This window comes from Podarcis gaigeae (assembly GCF_964106915.1).
Source record: "Podarcis gaigeae genome assembly, chromosome: 13".
NCBI classification, from domain to species: Eukaryota; Metazoa; Chordata; class Lepidosauria; order Squamata; family Lacertidae; genus Podarcis; species Podarcis gaigeae.
This window is the reverse complement of record NC_139689.1, coordinates 17021482-17037771: the sequence shown is the minus strand read 5'-3', so window position 1 is coordinate 17037771 and position 16290 is coordinate 17021482. Positions and strand designations below refer to the sequence as shown.

The window sequence follows — 16290 nt, the reverse complement described above, 5'->3', positions numbered from 1 at the left end:
AAAGTGGAAGCATGGACAAGAAGTTAGAATGTCTTGCTCTAGGGACTCGAAGGGGTGAGGACCCCAAGAAGAACGTGCCATTCTTTTATTTTATTTTTTTGTAACGCCACTAACATTGGGTGGTTTGTCTTTCCTCATAGGCTTCATGCCTTCGAGGTGAGGGCTGTGGGAGAGAGGCAGTATATGTGGTATTGCACAGAGGAACAAAGAAGGACCTTCAAAGTGGCGCATCTTGCTACAACACGCACGGGGAGCCAGTACCCTTCCCTGATGTTAGACTACAAAGCACATCATCCCTGGCCATGCTGGTTGGGGCTGATGGGAACTGGAATCCAACAACACGTGAAAGGTCACAGCTTCCCCTTCTGTGTGTCACGTTATGATGCCCTCTCTGACTTGGATTACAAGGGCTGGTCTTTGGTGGGCTTGGGTGATCCTGGCTGGCGGGTTGATGACTGCTCGCTCCCTGACAACTCGTTGATGCCACTGTCCCTCAGAGGCTGAAGTTATGCCCAGATGGGGTTGGTGTATGGGAGGGTGTCAAGAGGTTTATGGAGAGCTGTCGTCTTGGGTGGTGCTCAGGCATAGTAGCCCCACAAAAATATCGCTAGGGCCATCATGACGACGGCGTTGATGTTGACGACGCGCCTCCATGTTGGATGCTCAGTGATGTCTGTCAGGCGCCGCAGCTCCTCAGCCTTCTCTTCTGGGCTCGGCTCCGGCTGCTCCTGGCTCTCTGCCGCCATCCCACAGAACCAGCCGAGGCACCGGCGCAGCCTGCCAGAGGAAGCCGCTGCTTTGGGATCTGTGCGGAGAGGGGAAGAAACAGAGGATGGTCAGGGCCTACAAGGCTGCGTGGCTGAGGCCACCTCAGAAGGAAAATGACGCCACCAAGTAATAAGTGGTTTGGGGCCTCCTGCAGGGATAGTTAAGAGGGGAAAAGTGGAATGGCCTGCCTCTCATCTCCTGATGGGGCTAAATGTGGCCCTATGAGCCCCTCTCACTGGCCCTTGGAATGTTCCCCAGGACTTTTCCTCAAAACTCAGTTGTTTTTGCCTGCCTGGAATATGTCCTCAAACTCATGTCTCTGAATGGGGGATTGAGACAGGTGTGTGAATGTGTGTATCTGCCCTACTTTACAAAAGTAAAATTTGCATTTGCTGCTCCTCCCACTTTTGCACCTGACCCTGCATGTGGCCCTCGGAAAGCTCTCCAGGAGGGAATATGGCCCTTGGGGTGCGAAAGGCTTCCCACCCTTGCAATACAAAGCCTCCTCTCTGCCTCACCCTCCACCTCCAGCGCCTGCTCCAGCCTCCCGTTCCTGGCGGCTTCCATCTCTGCATGTTCCCGGCGCTGCTGCCGGGCAGCCTCCCTTTGTTTGGCTTCCTCCTCTTCCTCCGTGTCCAGATCAACTCGCTCCTCTTTACTGTGTCTGAGGCTGAACACCAGGCGATGCAGCTAGGGTGGCAAGACGAGTGGTTTGGTTAGACGCAAGGTGCATGCTTGCGTTGCTCACCTGCCCAAGCCCTCCTCTCCTTCCCTTGACAACAGATGGGCAAATATAGTATTGTTATGCGTTGGCAGACGGGTAGGTTGTATGCCTGGGCCCCCTTCTAAGTCTTGGAGTAGCCAGGCTAGCTTCCTAGTGAGGCGATAGCCTGGGTAATGGGCCATTAAGGGACCAAAGGAAGTGGCTCTGTGCCAGAGAACAAATGGGGGGGGGCACTCCGTCAACTGGTTGGTAGTTAGACCGTAGTTTGTTAAATGCGACGAGAACTGTAGTTTTGTGAAAGGGAAAACAACAGTTCCCAGGATTCTTGTGTGTGCTCTAAATATACTTTTCTGTGGCTCGTCTTTCATACCACTAGGCCTGCCTTAGCCAAAATGAGCCACACCCCCACCATGCATTTAAAGACTGTAAACTAGAGTTGGGCTTTTGGAGGCTGCGGATTTGGAGGTGGCAACCCTCAGTTGTCTTGGCAGTGAGGCCCTGTCACCCTATAACCCCCAGTTTAGCTTTGTGTGCCAGGTTCCCGTGGAATTCCTCTGCCCACCCGGCCTCTATACTTACGTGTTTCTCGGGGATAGGTGAGGTGCAGAGAGAGACAGCCACCGCAATGGTGGCCGTGAGGCAGAAGAGGATGAAAGCAAAGTAGAGATAGTGGACTCCACAGATCAGGCGGGGGCAGGTGCTGGGGAAGAGGCAACTTCCTGTCCCGTAAAAAAATTCCGGGATCATCCGGGCCATGCCTATGGCTAGCCCCCCCACCAGCCCCCAGAACGCACCCTAAAGAGGGAGAGAGAAAAACAGGGTGAAAGAGAAGGATGAACAACAGAGCCAAGGCGCTGGGCTAGGTCTGGCTGCTTTGCATCTTTTCTAACCCAAATATTTGCTTGTCCTGTTCTTTTTGGTCTCCTGTTCTGCACCCTAAAGTTGAGGGTCCGCAGCAGAATCTGAACAAGGATGGATCCTAAAATAAACCTGTGACATGCTTTATGGAGAGTTAGGCTTCTTTGCAGTGACTTCTCTGTACACTGGTACCTCGGGTTAAGCACTTAATTCGTTCCGGAGGTCCGTACTTAACCTGAAACTGTTCTTAACCTGAAGCACCACTTTAGCTAATGGGGCCTCCTGCTGCTGCTGCACCGCCGGAGCACAATTTCTGTTCTTATCCTGAAGCAAAGTTCTTAACCTGAAGCACTATTTCTGGGTTAGCGGAGTCTGTAACCTGAAGTGTATGTAACCTGAAGCGTATGTAACCTGAGGTACCACTGTATCTTCTATTCCAGTGTTTCCCCATCCCCCGAGCACCTGAATTCCATATCCCAAAATGGCTACTGCCTATTGCTTAAATTCCCTTTATCTTAGACACCTGGCTTTCCTCACCACTGGCTGAGTGTCCCTTTCCCATGCTGGCCCCTTCCCGATTGTCACTCACCTGCTCATTAACCCTTTTGACAAAGAGCCCAAGGAGAAAAATGGCCGCGATCGGCGGGGCCAAGTAGCTGCTGACGGACTGGATATAGTCGAAGAGCTGGCCCCCCTGGGCTGCCTGCACCACTGGGATCCACGCGATGCTCACTCCCACAAGGAGCAGGATCCACACTCTGTGGGGAGCAACAGCAAGGTGAGAACGCAGCACCTCCCTTGGGGAGAGCAGGAGAATGGAGGCACCACCAAAGGCATTTAGCCAGCAGTGCTTGGTTGCAGTTGGCGAGGGATTTCTGCAAGTCCTTGCCTTGTGCTGTGGCATCAACTGGTTTGGTTTTCCAAAAGAATTTTTACAAAAGCCATCTTGGCAGTCAACGTATCTGGTCTGTGGTTGTTGCTAGTTTTTTTTAATGTAAAAAATGTATTTGTTCCGTGACAGTTTTTAGGGTTTTCAAATATGTCCCTACAGCAGAATGGAGGCAAACTGGACGCGTCCTGAGCTCCCCATTTCTGCTGCAGGGCTCCATTAAGTTATCTTAGCGAATGAAGTTGTACTCAATGGGCGTGGGGCACATAGCTGTCAAACTGGACGCGTCCTGAGCTCCCCATTTCTGCTGCAGGGCTCCATTAAGTTATCTTAGCGAATGAAGTTGTACTCAATGGGCGTGGGGCACATAGCTGTCAACTTTCCCCTTTTCTTGCAAGGAATCCTATTCGGAATAAGGGAATTTCCCTTTAAAAAAGGAAAAAGTCAACAGCTATGGTGGCATGACCCAGCGCTCTTCCTCACCTGCCCACGATCAAGAGCTCCTTGTCGCTGGCTTGCGGCCTCAGGCGGTTGTAGATGTCCATGGTGAAGAGGGTACCGCTGCTGTTGAAGATGGAAGCCAGCGAGCTCATTAATGCCGCCAGCATCACAGCCAGCATGAGACCCCGGAGGCCTGCGGAGGGAGACACAATGAAGTGGGAAGGGAAGCAGGTCCGTCTTCCTTGGAGCTCAGCATCTCTCAGGTGACACAGATGGAGCTGGTCAGAATCCATAATAAGGCGAGCGCAGTGGGTTCCGAAGGACTCAGGATTTCAAGCGCAATGAAGTCAGGCAAAATCCCTCCCTCCCCTCAACAGCACCGCTCCTTACCACTCGGCATGAGAGACACCACCAGTTTGGGGTACGCAATGTTGGAGCACCCAACTTCCGTGCCACAGATCCGTTTGCATTCCTCTGGGATGACGCAAGCCACTTCGTCTGAGAAAGCAGAGGGGACGCAATGAAACTCCCGGATTAAAATAACTGCAGGTGTCGCCGGCCTGTCAGTACATTTGGATCTTTGAACGAGGGTCGTGGGGGCCACCCCTTCTCCCCACTTGCAGAGAGACAGGAAGTGAGAAATCGTGTGCACACCCACTCCTCTCTTCCAAAGGATTTGGATGGAAGTCTGATTCTGCAGACTTATTCTGAGCCTGGAGAAGCCCGCAGAGCAGGAAGGGGAAGGGGAACTTCCTTGTTTCAGCTCTGTGTATTTTTTCAAGGAAGGGAAAGACAGCTACCTCATGCCCAAGGACTGGTGAGTTGTGGGGGGAGCTGCAGGTGTCATGGGAAGACTGCAGGGGTGCCTTCAGTTCTGGACTGATGTTTTGTGTGTGCGCCGCTTACTGGGTGCCGGGCCAGAGCCGTTGGCTTTTACGTTGCAGGTAGCCAATGTCTAAATAGGTGCTTACGTCCCACCCTCAAAGAACCATGGAACTTTAGTTTACCCCCCACAGAGCCACAATCCCCTGCACCCTTAAACTAGAGTTCCCAGGAATCTTTGGCAGGAAAATCTGTTTTAAATGTATGGTGTGCATGCAACCTAAATTCTTAAACCGCCAGCAATCTCTTGAGGTCTCCAAGAGCACAACGAAAGTGGAGAAAAAAGCTGGAGAGCTGGAAGTTTCTACCTGCTGAGAGGAACCAAACTCACTTTTCAGCTTCTAGAAGGGTAACTGTGTTAGTGTTTTTCAACAAAAGCAGGAGAGAGCTTTGTGGCGGTTGCAGGCTAACAAATGTACCATGGCCTAAGATTATCTGATTAAATCTTAAATGCATGCAGAATAAGCGCAGCTGCCCAGTCGCAACAGCAGTAGTTAGTGAGGGCAACGCATATATTGAGAATAAAAGCCCATCAGCTCTATTCAGGCCACTGGTGACAGGACTGAAGGTTGTGGTTGTGTTGTGCGTCGGCAGTCTAGCACCAGCAGCATGCCCTGAGATCAGGAAAGCAATCCAAACTTTTTCCGCCTTCATGGAATACCAGGACGTGACCTCCTCCCCCCAGTTCCGACCTGCCTCCCCAGCTCTCCCCAGCTGTTTACCTGGATACAGGATCCGGCTAATCATGCCAGGCATAACCATAAGAAACATGGGCAGCAGCTTGAGGTAGCCACAAAGGATGCATCCGGCTTTGACATGGGTGAGGTTCTTCCCAGCCAGGCACCTCTGCACGATCACCTGTGCGGGATGAAAACAGGAACTTTTGCTGCCAGTCATCTTTTCCATGATTTAGCTAATGCCTTTACACCTGGGGTGGGGTGGCTTTTACCCTGAGGATCCCTCACCTGTCATTCAACAAATGTCATCATGATGTCAGGTGCTTGGCAGACAGGTGAGACCACACACCTTTCAATAGCAAAAACCACAGTAATAATAATAATAATACCGTCATTTTGATACCCCTCTCATCTGTCAAAGTTGGTGTACAGGGGGGGGGCAGGATGTAAATCGCTGCTCATAAATTCTGCTTTTTGCAAGGATTGACTATGCACAGTAGGTCCCTGCAGGATTTACCGGTAACACCTCCACATCCCCACTTATGAACTGATGGGCAGGGAACAGTGCCACACAGCCAAACTGAGCACTGTTCCCTGCATGTCATCTGACATCCCCTGCCCATCAGGATGACATCAGCTAATTGACAAGTGGCCTTTTCTTTTTTTAATTGGCTAGCAGGAGGTTCCCCAGCCCACTGTGTGCAAATCTATGGTGCAACTGCACTTGGAAAAACTGAATACCAGTGTTTTCCAATTGGCTAAGTACTGCGGAGCCCCTTTTTTTTTAAACGCCAAGCCACGGATCCCCTGCTTGTGATATCTCTATGGTAGTTTTTGTTACATGAATGGTGCCATGGGGACCCCCTGGGTGGGTTAAGCGGACCCCCAGTTGGGAACCACTGCTGTATATCCAGTTCTGGCCATTGCAACTCAAATAGCACAAAGCTGGAAAAGGTGCAGGAAACTGCAACCAGAACGATCAAGTCCTGGTTGCAGAAAAGTTACAACATTAGAAAGGCGGCGAGTCAGAAACTGGGTGTTGAAATCCAGAGGAAAAGGGTATGATCTTGTGCAAGAAGCCATTAGGAGATTGCGATACAGCCAGGCAGAGAGAGAGAGAGAGAGAGAGATACTCTCGCCCTTGCCTTGCCATACCTGGTCAGTGCACCAGTACCAGAGAGAATTGATGGAGAGGCCAAGGATAACAGCCGGCCAGGGCATGTCGCTGACGACGGCATCTCTCATCATCTGAAAGGAGTCTTTGCGGGGCAGGTAGCAGGAGGCTGAGATGTTGTACAGAGCGGGGTTCGGGGAAAGGGTCTGCCTGGGAAGGGCCTTCATGTACTTGTCGAACAGCGCCTGGTATCCTCCCACTGCGTTAAAGGCTGCAGCGGAATAGAGGCGGGCAATTTAAAGACAGGAAATGGCACACCCACTCATAATGTCACCCCAAACATCTGCTACGGTTGCCCAGACTTTTCCTTCCAACCCCAAAAGAACCCAGGCTTTCTCCACCACAAATAAATCACAAATAAAGATTGTTTTTAGAACAAGACTTTCAAACCAGAGTTGTACAAGGGATATGTGAAATGTGGAAGATGCGCAGCTGAGTTACCTCATCAAAAATAATAATCCTAGTTTAAAAATAAGTAAAATAAAGTATTCATTTAGCACCAAGCCCCCAGCGCAACCCCGGATATGGGTTTTGTGTGTGTGCTTTTGGTAAAAAAAGAAGTGTTTTGGATCAGGAATGTAGATTGGGAAGGTGGAGAAAATTGCTAAAATGGTGATGACCAGAGGTTGTTGTTTTTTAAAGCATTTTAGCTTTATAGCTCTCTTTATTACTTTAATTTAAGCACCACTTTTTCCAATGTTTTAAGTTCAGAAAATATTTCATTAATATCTAATATATTTCTTTGAAAAACAGTGGGGAAAGCATTTTAGCACTGATTAAAAGCTTGTTTGTTGATTTGTTTAATGTCCCACCTTCAAGGACCTCCAGGTGGCGTACAGGGTGGATTCCACCTCCTCCCCACTTTATCTTCACAACAATCCTGTGAGGTAGGTTTGGCCAAGAGTCAGTGACTGCCCCGAGGTCACTCAATGAGGACTTGGACCCTGGTCTTCCAGGTCCTCGTCCAAACCTCTAACCATTGCACCCCACTGCCTCTGTTACCAATATGGTGCCCATGCCTCAGTGTCATATCCGCCACGGGAAGTGACCTACTCACCAAACCCCATCAGGACACAGGATCCACTAATCATGACAAATGACTGGATTGTGTCTGTGAACATCAGCGCTGCCAACCCACCTGGAGGAAAGACAGGAGAAGGCCATGCACACGTCATAGGGAACCATATTACTGCACTAAATCATAGAATCATAGAACTGCAGAGTTGGAACAGGGATCCTGGGGATCATCTTGTCATTTGGTGGATCCATTTCACTTGGCACCAGCTGCACTTTAGACTGTAAGCTCCTCAGGGCAAAGACCTGTCCTCTTAAACTCTGTAAAGCCGTATGTGCGCAAGAGGCTCTGTCGAAATGCTACCACTATAACACAGACCAGCAACAGATCGGGGTTTCTCAAGGGCATTAAAGGAATAACCAGACCTGATCTTCCTGTTCATCACTAGTCAGGCTGCTTATCTTTTTCCCTGGAAGGGATCCTTAATGTCAGTCAGAAATTCAACAGGTGAACTCTCCCTCAGGATGAGGCAAAGCTTTGCCTGTTGAAGCTCTGCCTGCTGCATAGGTATTTAAAGGCACAGCAGCCTTTCCCTTCAGTTGTACATTCATTCAGTTTATATCCTGCCCTCCCTCCCAAAGGAGTGGTTGACGTATAGATGACAAAACGCGTTCTAAAAACAACCGCAGCCAATGATTTCAGGACAGAAAACTAGAAACATTGGCAACTTCATCCATGAGGTGGAAGCGTCATGGAATGACAGTGCTTTGAAAAATGGGTGTCAAATCTGTGGATCAGCAGTAGCTTTATTATACGTGCCATTGATGTTTGCCATTTTCAGGTAGCCTAGCCTGTTTGTTATCAATTTTTAGAAAAATAGGGAATGCCTCAACTCTTCAAGGAAACAACACCTGAATGCCCAGAGCACTAAAACTCAGTGGCATGTGTAAGCAGCGGTTACGTATTACTGAGGCATTCTGCCCACGGTCTGAGGTACATTCCTTTGCATATTTTCAGCCAGAGTTAGGCCCTTAGCCCTTGCTGCTGTGTCTTATTTTTTAAAAGTGACTCGTAGAAGTGGGGTCCCCCAGTTTGAGGAATGGGGGTTGAACCCTTTCCTCCTCCTCAGCTGCTCCTATTAGCCCAGGAAGCAGTTTTCGGAGCCAAATAGAGCTTAGTTCTTCTACTTGGGGCAAATAGAAGCTGGGGCAAATAGATCTGGAGTTTACTCAGAAAAGGCTGCGCTTGAAGATCTGAGGGCAGAAAATGTGCGTAATGTTCCCAGGGGTAAGATTGCCTACGTGCCGGGATGGAGGGAAGGGGAGATAGTGCAGTGAGAGGAGGCTCCCTCCTTGTGATTCAAACACACAAAGAGCGCAAAGTCCATTTCTAAGCAGGGGGTGGGTTGGTCGGGAAATCGTATGCAATTAACTTGTTTAATGCAAGGAGTAACGGCCATGCTTGGCACAGACATAGACACAGACACACACACGAGAGAGAGAGAGAGAGAGAGAGAGAGAGAGAGAGAGAGAGAGAGAGCCTTGCCTCTCAGTCTCTCTCACTCTCATATGTCTGTCACTCACTGCAATACATACACACTCTTCTCCTCTCACATACATACACACACACACTTCTTCCCTTTTCTCCCTCTCCCATTCTCTTTCTCTTCCACATATGTGCACAGACCTGCCTATCTACCTCTCTGAGGTTTCCATCTTATGAACTAGAAATGACTGCCTGTCCTTCCGTTAGGCCAGCAGTTTCACAAAATGGCAGCAAATAGTTTATTATTTAATTCATTCTTATTTTCTATTTGCTGCCTGGGATGGGGAGAGGCGCATCTGGGATTTTCTGCCTCAGATGCAAGCAAGCAAGCAAGCAAGCAAACCCTTGACCAGCCCTTGGTGTTATTAGTATCATGGGCTTTGAAGATGCTCGAACTCACGACAAAAAGAAGAAACGTGCTAAGAGGAAGGCACGCTTGGCAAATCCACGCAGAGATCAACTCTCGCCCGGAAACCAATGTCCCCACTGTGGAAGGACGTGTGGATCCAAAATTGGCCTCCACAGTCACAGACTCACTGTTAAAACTGTGTTCATGGAAGACAATCTTACTTGGCTACAAGTGACTGAAGAAGAAGAAGAAGAAGAAGAAGAAAAAGAAGAAGAAAGCTATTAGTACAATATAGCTTGGCTCTGGGGATGAGGTGTCATTTGCCCCTGTGCCTGTCAAGCACGTTGACTTGCAGCAGTTAACAGGTTGACGGTCTGAAAAGCTGGTTTCTGCTGTGGTTAAAGGGGCATGAACAGGTCAGGCTGCCTCTCTCTCGTGGCCGGTTGGCAACCCGGTTCTCTATTGTATTCCCTGCCACCAGCCTGTTCCGATAACCATTTCAACGTTCCAGTTACCTGTCACTGTGTAAATGGTGGTTATGATCAGGAGGGCTATGACGGCCACATAAATATTCCAGCCCAAAGCTTGCTGGATGAAGACTGCTCCAGAGAACATGTCCACCTGCCAGGTGAGAAAGAGAAAGCCCAAGTCCATGGATCATGGCTAATGGTCCCCAAAGAAATCAGAATGGGAAAGGGGTTCTTCCCTCTCCAAGAGGTGGCCTCGCCAGGAGACTGGGTGAGGGGGCAGGCTTTGCCTGGCAGCTTTCGTTGCACCATTAATGTGGCCTTCTCTCCTCAGGTGGAAGTGGACCAGCCAAACCCTTGTTGGAAATCCTGCACCCACTTGCCCACCCTCTCAGTTCTTCATGCCCAGAGAAATGACCTACTGAGATCTTGGTGAAGATATACATGAAAAGGGAGAGGACGGAGAGGTAGAGTCGGATACGTCTGCCTCCAAAGCGCTTCTTCAGGTACTGTGGCATTGTGATGACCTGCAGGGGGAGGAAGCAACAAGGGAGATGTCACTGCTGTCTTTCATAGCAATAAGCAAGAACCGCATAATGTTTGCTCTGCACTAGCAAGGAGTTAATCTTTCAGAGGGGCAACGCCTAAACCCTGGAACTCCCTGCCCCTTGACATAAGACAGGCAACTTTGCACTACTGTTTTAGATGCCTGCTAAAAATGCTATTCTTCTTTGGCAAGCCTTTCTAGACATGTAATTTGTGTGTGTGATTGTTGATTTTTTTAAAAAAGCTCACATTATGATGATAAATTTAAAGTCAACTTGTTGTTAACATTTGATTTTTTTTTTTATTGCACATTTAAAATGAATACTCTGCTTAAATCTGAAGCTTATTGGTGTAGTAGAGGTGCGGGGAACCTTCGGCCCTTCAGATTGTTGCTGAACTACAACTCCCATGATCCCTGGCCAATGGCCATGCTTACCAGGGCTGAATGGTTTGTAGTTCAGCAACATGTGGAAGGTCCCAGGTTCTCCACACCTGGTCTAATAAATAGGTATTAATGGCACACAGCTGTATATGGGAAAAGGGGAGCTTCTTGTTCCAAGGGTTAGCTTCTTAGCATGCTCCCTGGGATGAATCCAATATTTTGGCTCTGCTCTTCCATTCCCAACCTACTAACCCCACAGGCATCCTGGTTTTCCATCCTCTTTTCTCTTGCCACCCAGACCCACTCAGCATCTTCCTCTTCTCGTGCCCTCAGTTTTCACACACCAGTCGTTGTTTGACATAGCCAAGGAGTTAAGAATGCTGGATTTAGACATGGGAGACCTGAGTTCAAACTTCTGTGCAGCCATGATGCTAGCTGGGTGACTGCAGATCAGTCTCCATCTCTCAGCCCAACCCACACCCAGTACAGTTGTGAGGATAAAATTGGAGTTAGGGAGAACCATGGGGCTACCCTGGGTTCCTTGAAGAGATTTCAAATGTCACAAAGAAGCAAGCAACGTGTGTTCTTATTACCCCAGCTGTGAGGTAGACCGGGACGAAGAGCCATCCTAGGAGGAGGACAAGGAAGAGAGCCTGGGAGGAAAGACAGAAGAGGGTTAGGGTGGCTTAAGTTTTCACTTAAAAAATAATAATCTTGTTTTTTGGTAGGGCTTCTATGTCATTAACGTGTTCGTAAGAGGCAGAAATGTAATGGGTGAAGTTTCCTCTATCGCTGCCTTTTAACGTTGGGAAAATCAATACCAGCTGAATGTCTATAGGAAAAGACAGATGTGGCCCTCAAGACCTCTCTGCTTGGCCCTCAGAACTCTTCCCAGGCCAAACCACTCACTGCCCCCTGCTTCACACCCTCCTTGAGTGCTTGTGCCTGGCTGGAATGTTCCCTTGCACTCTGATCTTGCCTCTGGATGGCCTGGATGAAGGATGGAGTGTGTGTTTGCATAGAAACTAGCCTACTGTACAAAGGGAGAATTTGCATGTGTTGCCCCTCCCACTTTCCACTATGGCCCACCCACAGATGGCAGGTGGCCCTCAGAAAGCTGCCCAGGTGACAGCAGGCCCCGAGCCAAGTGTGTATGTGATCAGTCCCGCTTGCAGTTTCCATTCGCCGAATGAAAGCATCTTGCCTCCCCAACCGCACGCTGTGTTTCCCGAAAAAGAAAGATGGAGCCTGCAGCCCATTGCTTACGTTCCACTCGAATCCTGCCACGGCCAGGCCGGTCGCTGCCCCAGTGCCTGCCAAGCCCACAAAATGACCGCTGCCGATGTTGCTGGCAAAGAGAGAGGCGCCGATCTGTGGGCACACCAACCGCCAAAGAAGGGATTGGGCAGCTTCTTGAGGTTCCCCACGCACACCACCAACAACACACCAAAGCCCACCCGCCATCTTGACCTCGGTGCTTCTTCCCTCTCTTCCCTCCTAACTCCAATTTCATCCAATGTCCTAAATATTTTAATTCTCTCCCTGCCATGCCTGTTCATCATCTTAATTTATTTCTCACTCTCTTTTTGCTTCCCTGTAGTTTTTCCTCTTCGCTCCCGATCTTCCCTGTCTTCTGATCTATCTTTCCACCCTCCCATTCTCATCATCTTATTTCATTCCTATCCATCCATCTCCCCAAGCTGAAGTATTTGGGGCAGGTGTTTCGAGCCCCAGGACTGGCCCTTGGGGCTCTCCCTGGGGCCACACCCCTAAGCAGCCTTGCTTCACACCTTCATTGGGATGTGTGTCCTTGAATTCTAGTAATGCCTTTTGCTTCCCTGAATGGTGGGGAGGGAGGGGTGTGTGACTCTGTCTGGAAACTGGCCTACTGTACAAAGGTAAACATCCACGGCTTCGCCCATTTTTGCCTGTGCACTTGGCCTGCGGCCCCCAGAAAGTTGCCTAAAGGGGAATATGGCCCTCAGGCTGAAAAAGCTTTCCCATTCTTTGATTTGGGGCCTCTTTCTCCCCTGTTCCCAAGCCCAGGGCTCCCATCTCTTCCTTTGTTCCTGTCCATTTTCTGTTACTCACCGGCCACCACACCATGTTCCTACCAGCCAAGAAATATCCCCTGACGGTACCCCTGTTGGTCCGGCACATCGACTGTGAGCCAAAAGAGAGAGGAAAGGTGGTATGAGTAGACATTGTGGAAGGGCTCAGCCATTTTGGGGTGGGTGTGTTATAATATGGGGCGTATTTCTTGCCCTGGCTGCATCAAAAGGAGACATGCACAGAGGGAACGGATCCCATCCTTTAGGGAACAGATTGTTCAATTGCTAATCTGTTCAATTTTACACCTCATTACCAGCTTGCTAGTACATTCCTGACCAGTGTAACTTTTTGCAATCATTAACCCATCTGGAACAACCAGGCCTAGGATCAAAGAGAAGAGACAAGGATGGGGAGAAAAGCAGAAAACATGCTCTTTGTGACAGGCCTCCCTGCTTGAATGTGGGGCAGAGAAACCCTGCAGGAGAGGAGAACAGCAGAGGAAAGTCTTGAGGCAGTGTTTGGGTTCTAGGTTCCTCAACTGCATTTACAGGGCCATGAAGTAGCTGCCTCAGGCGGCATAACAGAACAGACTGCCCCCAGTTAAATTTAACACTTTAAAAAAATAACTTAGTTAATAACATCCAAGTAACTTGCAGTTTAGGTATACACAGATTAGTTTAAATCTTTGTATTTATCTGCAGTGCCTTGGGAGAAGTTTGATATATTAATCAGGCTTTAAAAAAGAAGTTCTAGTTGCATCCTTGAGAGGTGTCAATATAGGCTCACAGTGGCCTTTCATGGGTTTGAGACTTGGTCCCATTCCATGTGTTGACACATCGACCTGTCAATCAGGGGTGACATTCAGGTTTCAACAGCAAATGAGCCTTGCAAAATCGGCAAATGACCACCGATGCTCCTGCAAATGATCTCAGGATTGAGCTGGGAAAGAAAGGTTTAGGTGGTTTCTGAGCTACCCTGGACCGAAGTTGTTTTGTAAATTAATACAAGAATCTTGTTTCTGGCTCAGAAGCAGATGGGCAGCTAGTGCAGCTGTTTTAACAAAACTGAACAGGGTGTGGTGTGTTTCTGAAAGCATCAGCTCCAACCTTCGGGCAAATTTATCAGTTGGTGTCTTTTGCCCATTGGGACTGGATGGGTGGCAGGCAGGGAGGACCACAGGAGGTGGACCGAGAGCCAGTGATAGGTGGAGTCAATTAATTCTAGTTTTGCTCCCCAACCTCCTCCCTGAAGGCATCTAGAAGGGAAACACTAAGATCAAGGAGGAGGAAGCTGATGGGCAATGCCCCCCCAGCCTGGTTGCAAGTAATAAGGTGGTCTGGCGGGGGCCAGCTGAAAGCCAACCAAAGTTGGAGGAGCAGCCCTAATGGACCAGCACCCCCACAAATTTATTCTGTGTTTTTCATGCTTATAGTTATTATTAATGACATTTTGTAACTGAGTAATCCCTTCAGTGAACTGTTAGAGTGCATTTGAGTCTAGCACTTCAGCTCCTTTCTGTAAATTTGTTTTATTTATACTATTTATACAGGACACTTAATCTCCAGGATTTCTAAGCAGTCTACATAAAGAAATTCTAAAAAGTATACGATGGATAAAACCAATTAGAATCTATCCCCACCCCGCCAACACACAATGGCTAAAATAAATGAAAATTTATTATCAAAACAGGTGAACTTAAAATGCCTGCTGGAACGGAAAAGTCTTTGTCAAGCGCTTGACATTCAATGGAGGTGGGGTGGGTGGTGGTTCTGTCTAATTTCAGCTGGGGGGGCTTTCCATAGGATTGGATTCGCAATATTGAATGTGTGGCTTCTGGTAGATACAAGCCGTGTATCGGTGGCATTGGGGGCCACTAACAGAGACTCCCCCAAATGTCTCAGTGGTCAGACCAGGGATATAAGGAATCAGGCTGTCCTTAAGAGACCCTGGACCCAAGTTGCCTTGTAAATGAATGGATGAAGCTGAAATACTCTGAGAGAAGACATGGAAGACTCAAATGGAGAGATGATGGTGGGTGAACGAGTTGTGTTTGCGCTAGAATAATAGAATCTTAGAATTGTCAATTTGGAAGGGAGTCCACCTAGTCCAACCCCTTACAATGCAGGAATCTTTTGAGCTATGCAAGGAAATGAGCTGAGTAACAGAAAAATAGGTGATGGTATGTTGTTTGGCCCGGCTTGGGTCTGACAGCTCCATGTTTCCCCCTCAAATGCTGGTTCCAATTCCTTTCCCACAGCAAGGCTTTGTTTTCTAAGTGAGGAACTGAGTCCTTTCTTTCCTAGGTCACTTCCAGATAGCCTGTTTATCAAGCATTTATTGGGTTCTGTTTGCAGGGAGATTGGATGACCGCCTCTCCTGGTATGCCCCACAGAGAAACTTACGGTCTTCAAATAAAAACATCTTGAAGGTCTCAGGCCACAGAGAAGTTAGGCTGGCCTCAACTAGAGCCAGGGCTTTTCCGGCTGTGGCTCCGACCTGGTGGAACACTCTGTCACAAGAGACTAGGGCCCTGCGGGACCTGACATCTTTCTGCAGGGCCTGCAAGACAGAGCTCTTCCGCCAGGCCTTTGGCCAGGGCACAGCCTGACTCCCTCCCTCGGCAATCTTCGCGGAGCTCTGGCCCAATGGTGGCCAGTGGCTTGAATTTAATTAATTTTATAATGAATGATTTTAGAGTGTTGTTTGTGTTGTACTTTTGTACTGTTTTATTGTTGTTAGCTGCCCTGAGCCCGGCTTCGGCTGGGGAGGGCGGGATATAAATAAAATTTATTATTATTATTATTATTGTATATCAAACAGACTCATTTCTCGGTGCATTTTCCCATGACTTATTGCAAAAAGTCTGGTTTCAGGGGAGGAGAAACAAGTCTGTTACACAGGAGCTCCCAATCAACTAATTGCACAACCTGAATTTTCCCGGATGGGATAGAATCCCACCTGAAAATAAAGACAGTCTGGAAAAAAAACCCTAGATGAGGGAAGTGTTCTTACGTGAGAGGAGCACCCTCCCTCCCTACATACATACCCACAGACCGACTCCAATGACCGCAAGGAAGTAGAAGCAGATGACGGAAATGTCTGCTGGATTGTTGATGGCCGCCCTCTCTGGCTCAAGGACTGGCGATTCCTCCTCCATGGTGCCTCAAGCTCTGACTCTCCCACAGTCAAGTAGGCAAAGTCAAGGAACTCTCTGGGGCAGCTCTTCTAGGAGTGGTGGTTAATAAAAAACTCAGTCATGGGTTGGATGTGCGATTAACTTGGACTCTACGTGGTGGATGGGAAGCAGGGCGATGTGGGGAGAGGGCAACTTCCAGGAACCCTGGCTCAAGTTGTTACCTTTTCTTTTACGGACAAAAAGTTGTGTGTCTCCACAGACAGCAACTGACAGATCATTTCAGATTCCTGGATCTCCCTTCTTGGATAAACTTCACCTGTTGGCAGTAGGGATGTCAAGGGGTGGCAATTTCCATTCCCCCCTGTGTTCATCACAATCAGCGCTG

At 48.7% G+C, this 16290-nt stretch overlaps 1 protein-coding gene across 1 annotated transcript; it reads right to left on the bottom strand.

Annotated features, from left to right (window-relative positions):
- Nucleotides 1–70: 70 nt before the first annotated feature.
- Nucleotides 71–15985, bottom strand: SLC5A2 (solute carrier family 5 member 2). Its single transcript, XM_083707413.1, has 15 exons — nucleotides 15816–15985; nucleotides 12809–12880; nucleotides 11984–12088; nucleotides 11311–11370; nucleotides 10212–10316; nucleotides 9838–9943; nucleotides 7471–7551; nucleotides 6395–6624; nucleotides 5285–5420; nucleotides 4071–4178; nucleotides 3723–3873; nucleotides 2940–3108; nucleotides 2072–2287; nucleotides 1287–1458; nucleotides 71–805 (listed from the first exon to the last, which is right to left on the bottom strand). The coding sequence occupies exons 1-15, from the start codon at nucleotides 15924–15926 to the stop codon at nucleotides 579–581; spliced, it is 2049 nt and encodes a 682-aa protein (XP_083563539.1). The 5' UTR covers nucleotides 15927–15985; the 3' UTR covers nucleotides 71–578.
- Nucleotides 15986–16290: the final 305 nt, after the last annotated feature.

Coding starts and splice junctions, on each gene's coding strand:
- SLC5A2 (XM_083707413.1), bottom strand. CDS start 15,926: ATGGAGGAGGAATCGCCAGTCCTTGAGCCAGAGAGGGCGGCCATCAAC. Junction 11,371..11,983: donor TGGCAGGATTCGAGTGGAAC/GTAAGCAATGGG, acceptor CTTTCCTCCCAG/GCTCTCTTCCTTGTCCTCCT. Junction 806..1,286: donor GCAGGCGCTGGAGGTGGAGG/GTGAGGCAGAGA, acceptor CTCTCCGCACAG/ATCCCAAAGCAGCGGCTTCC.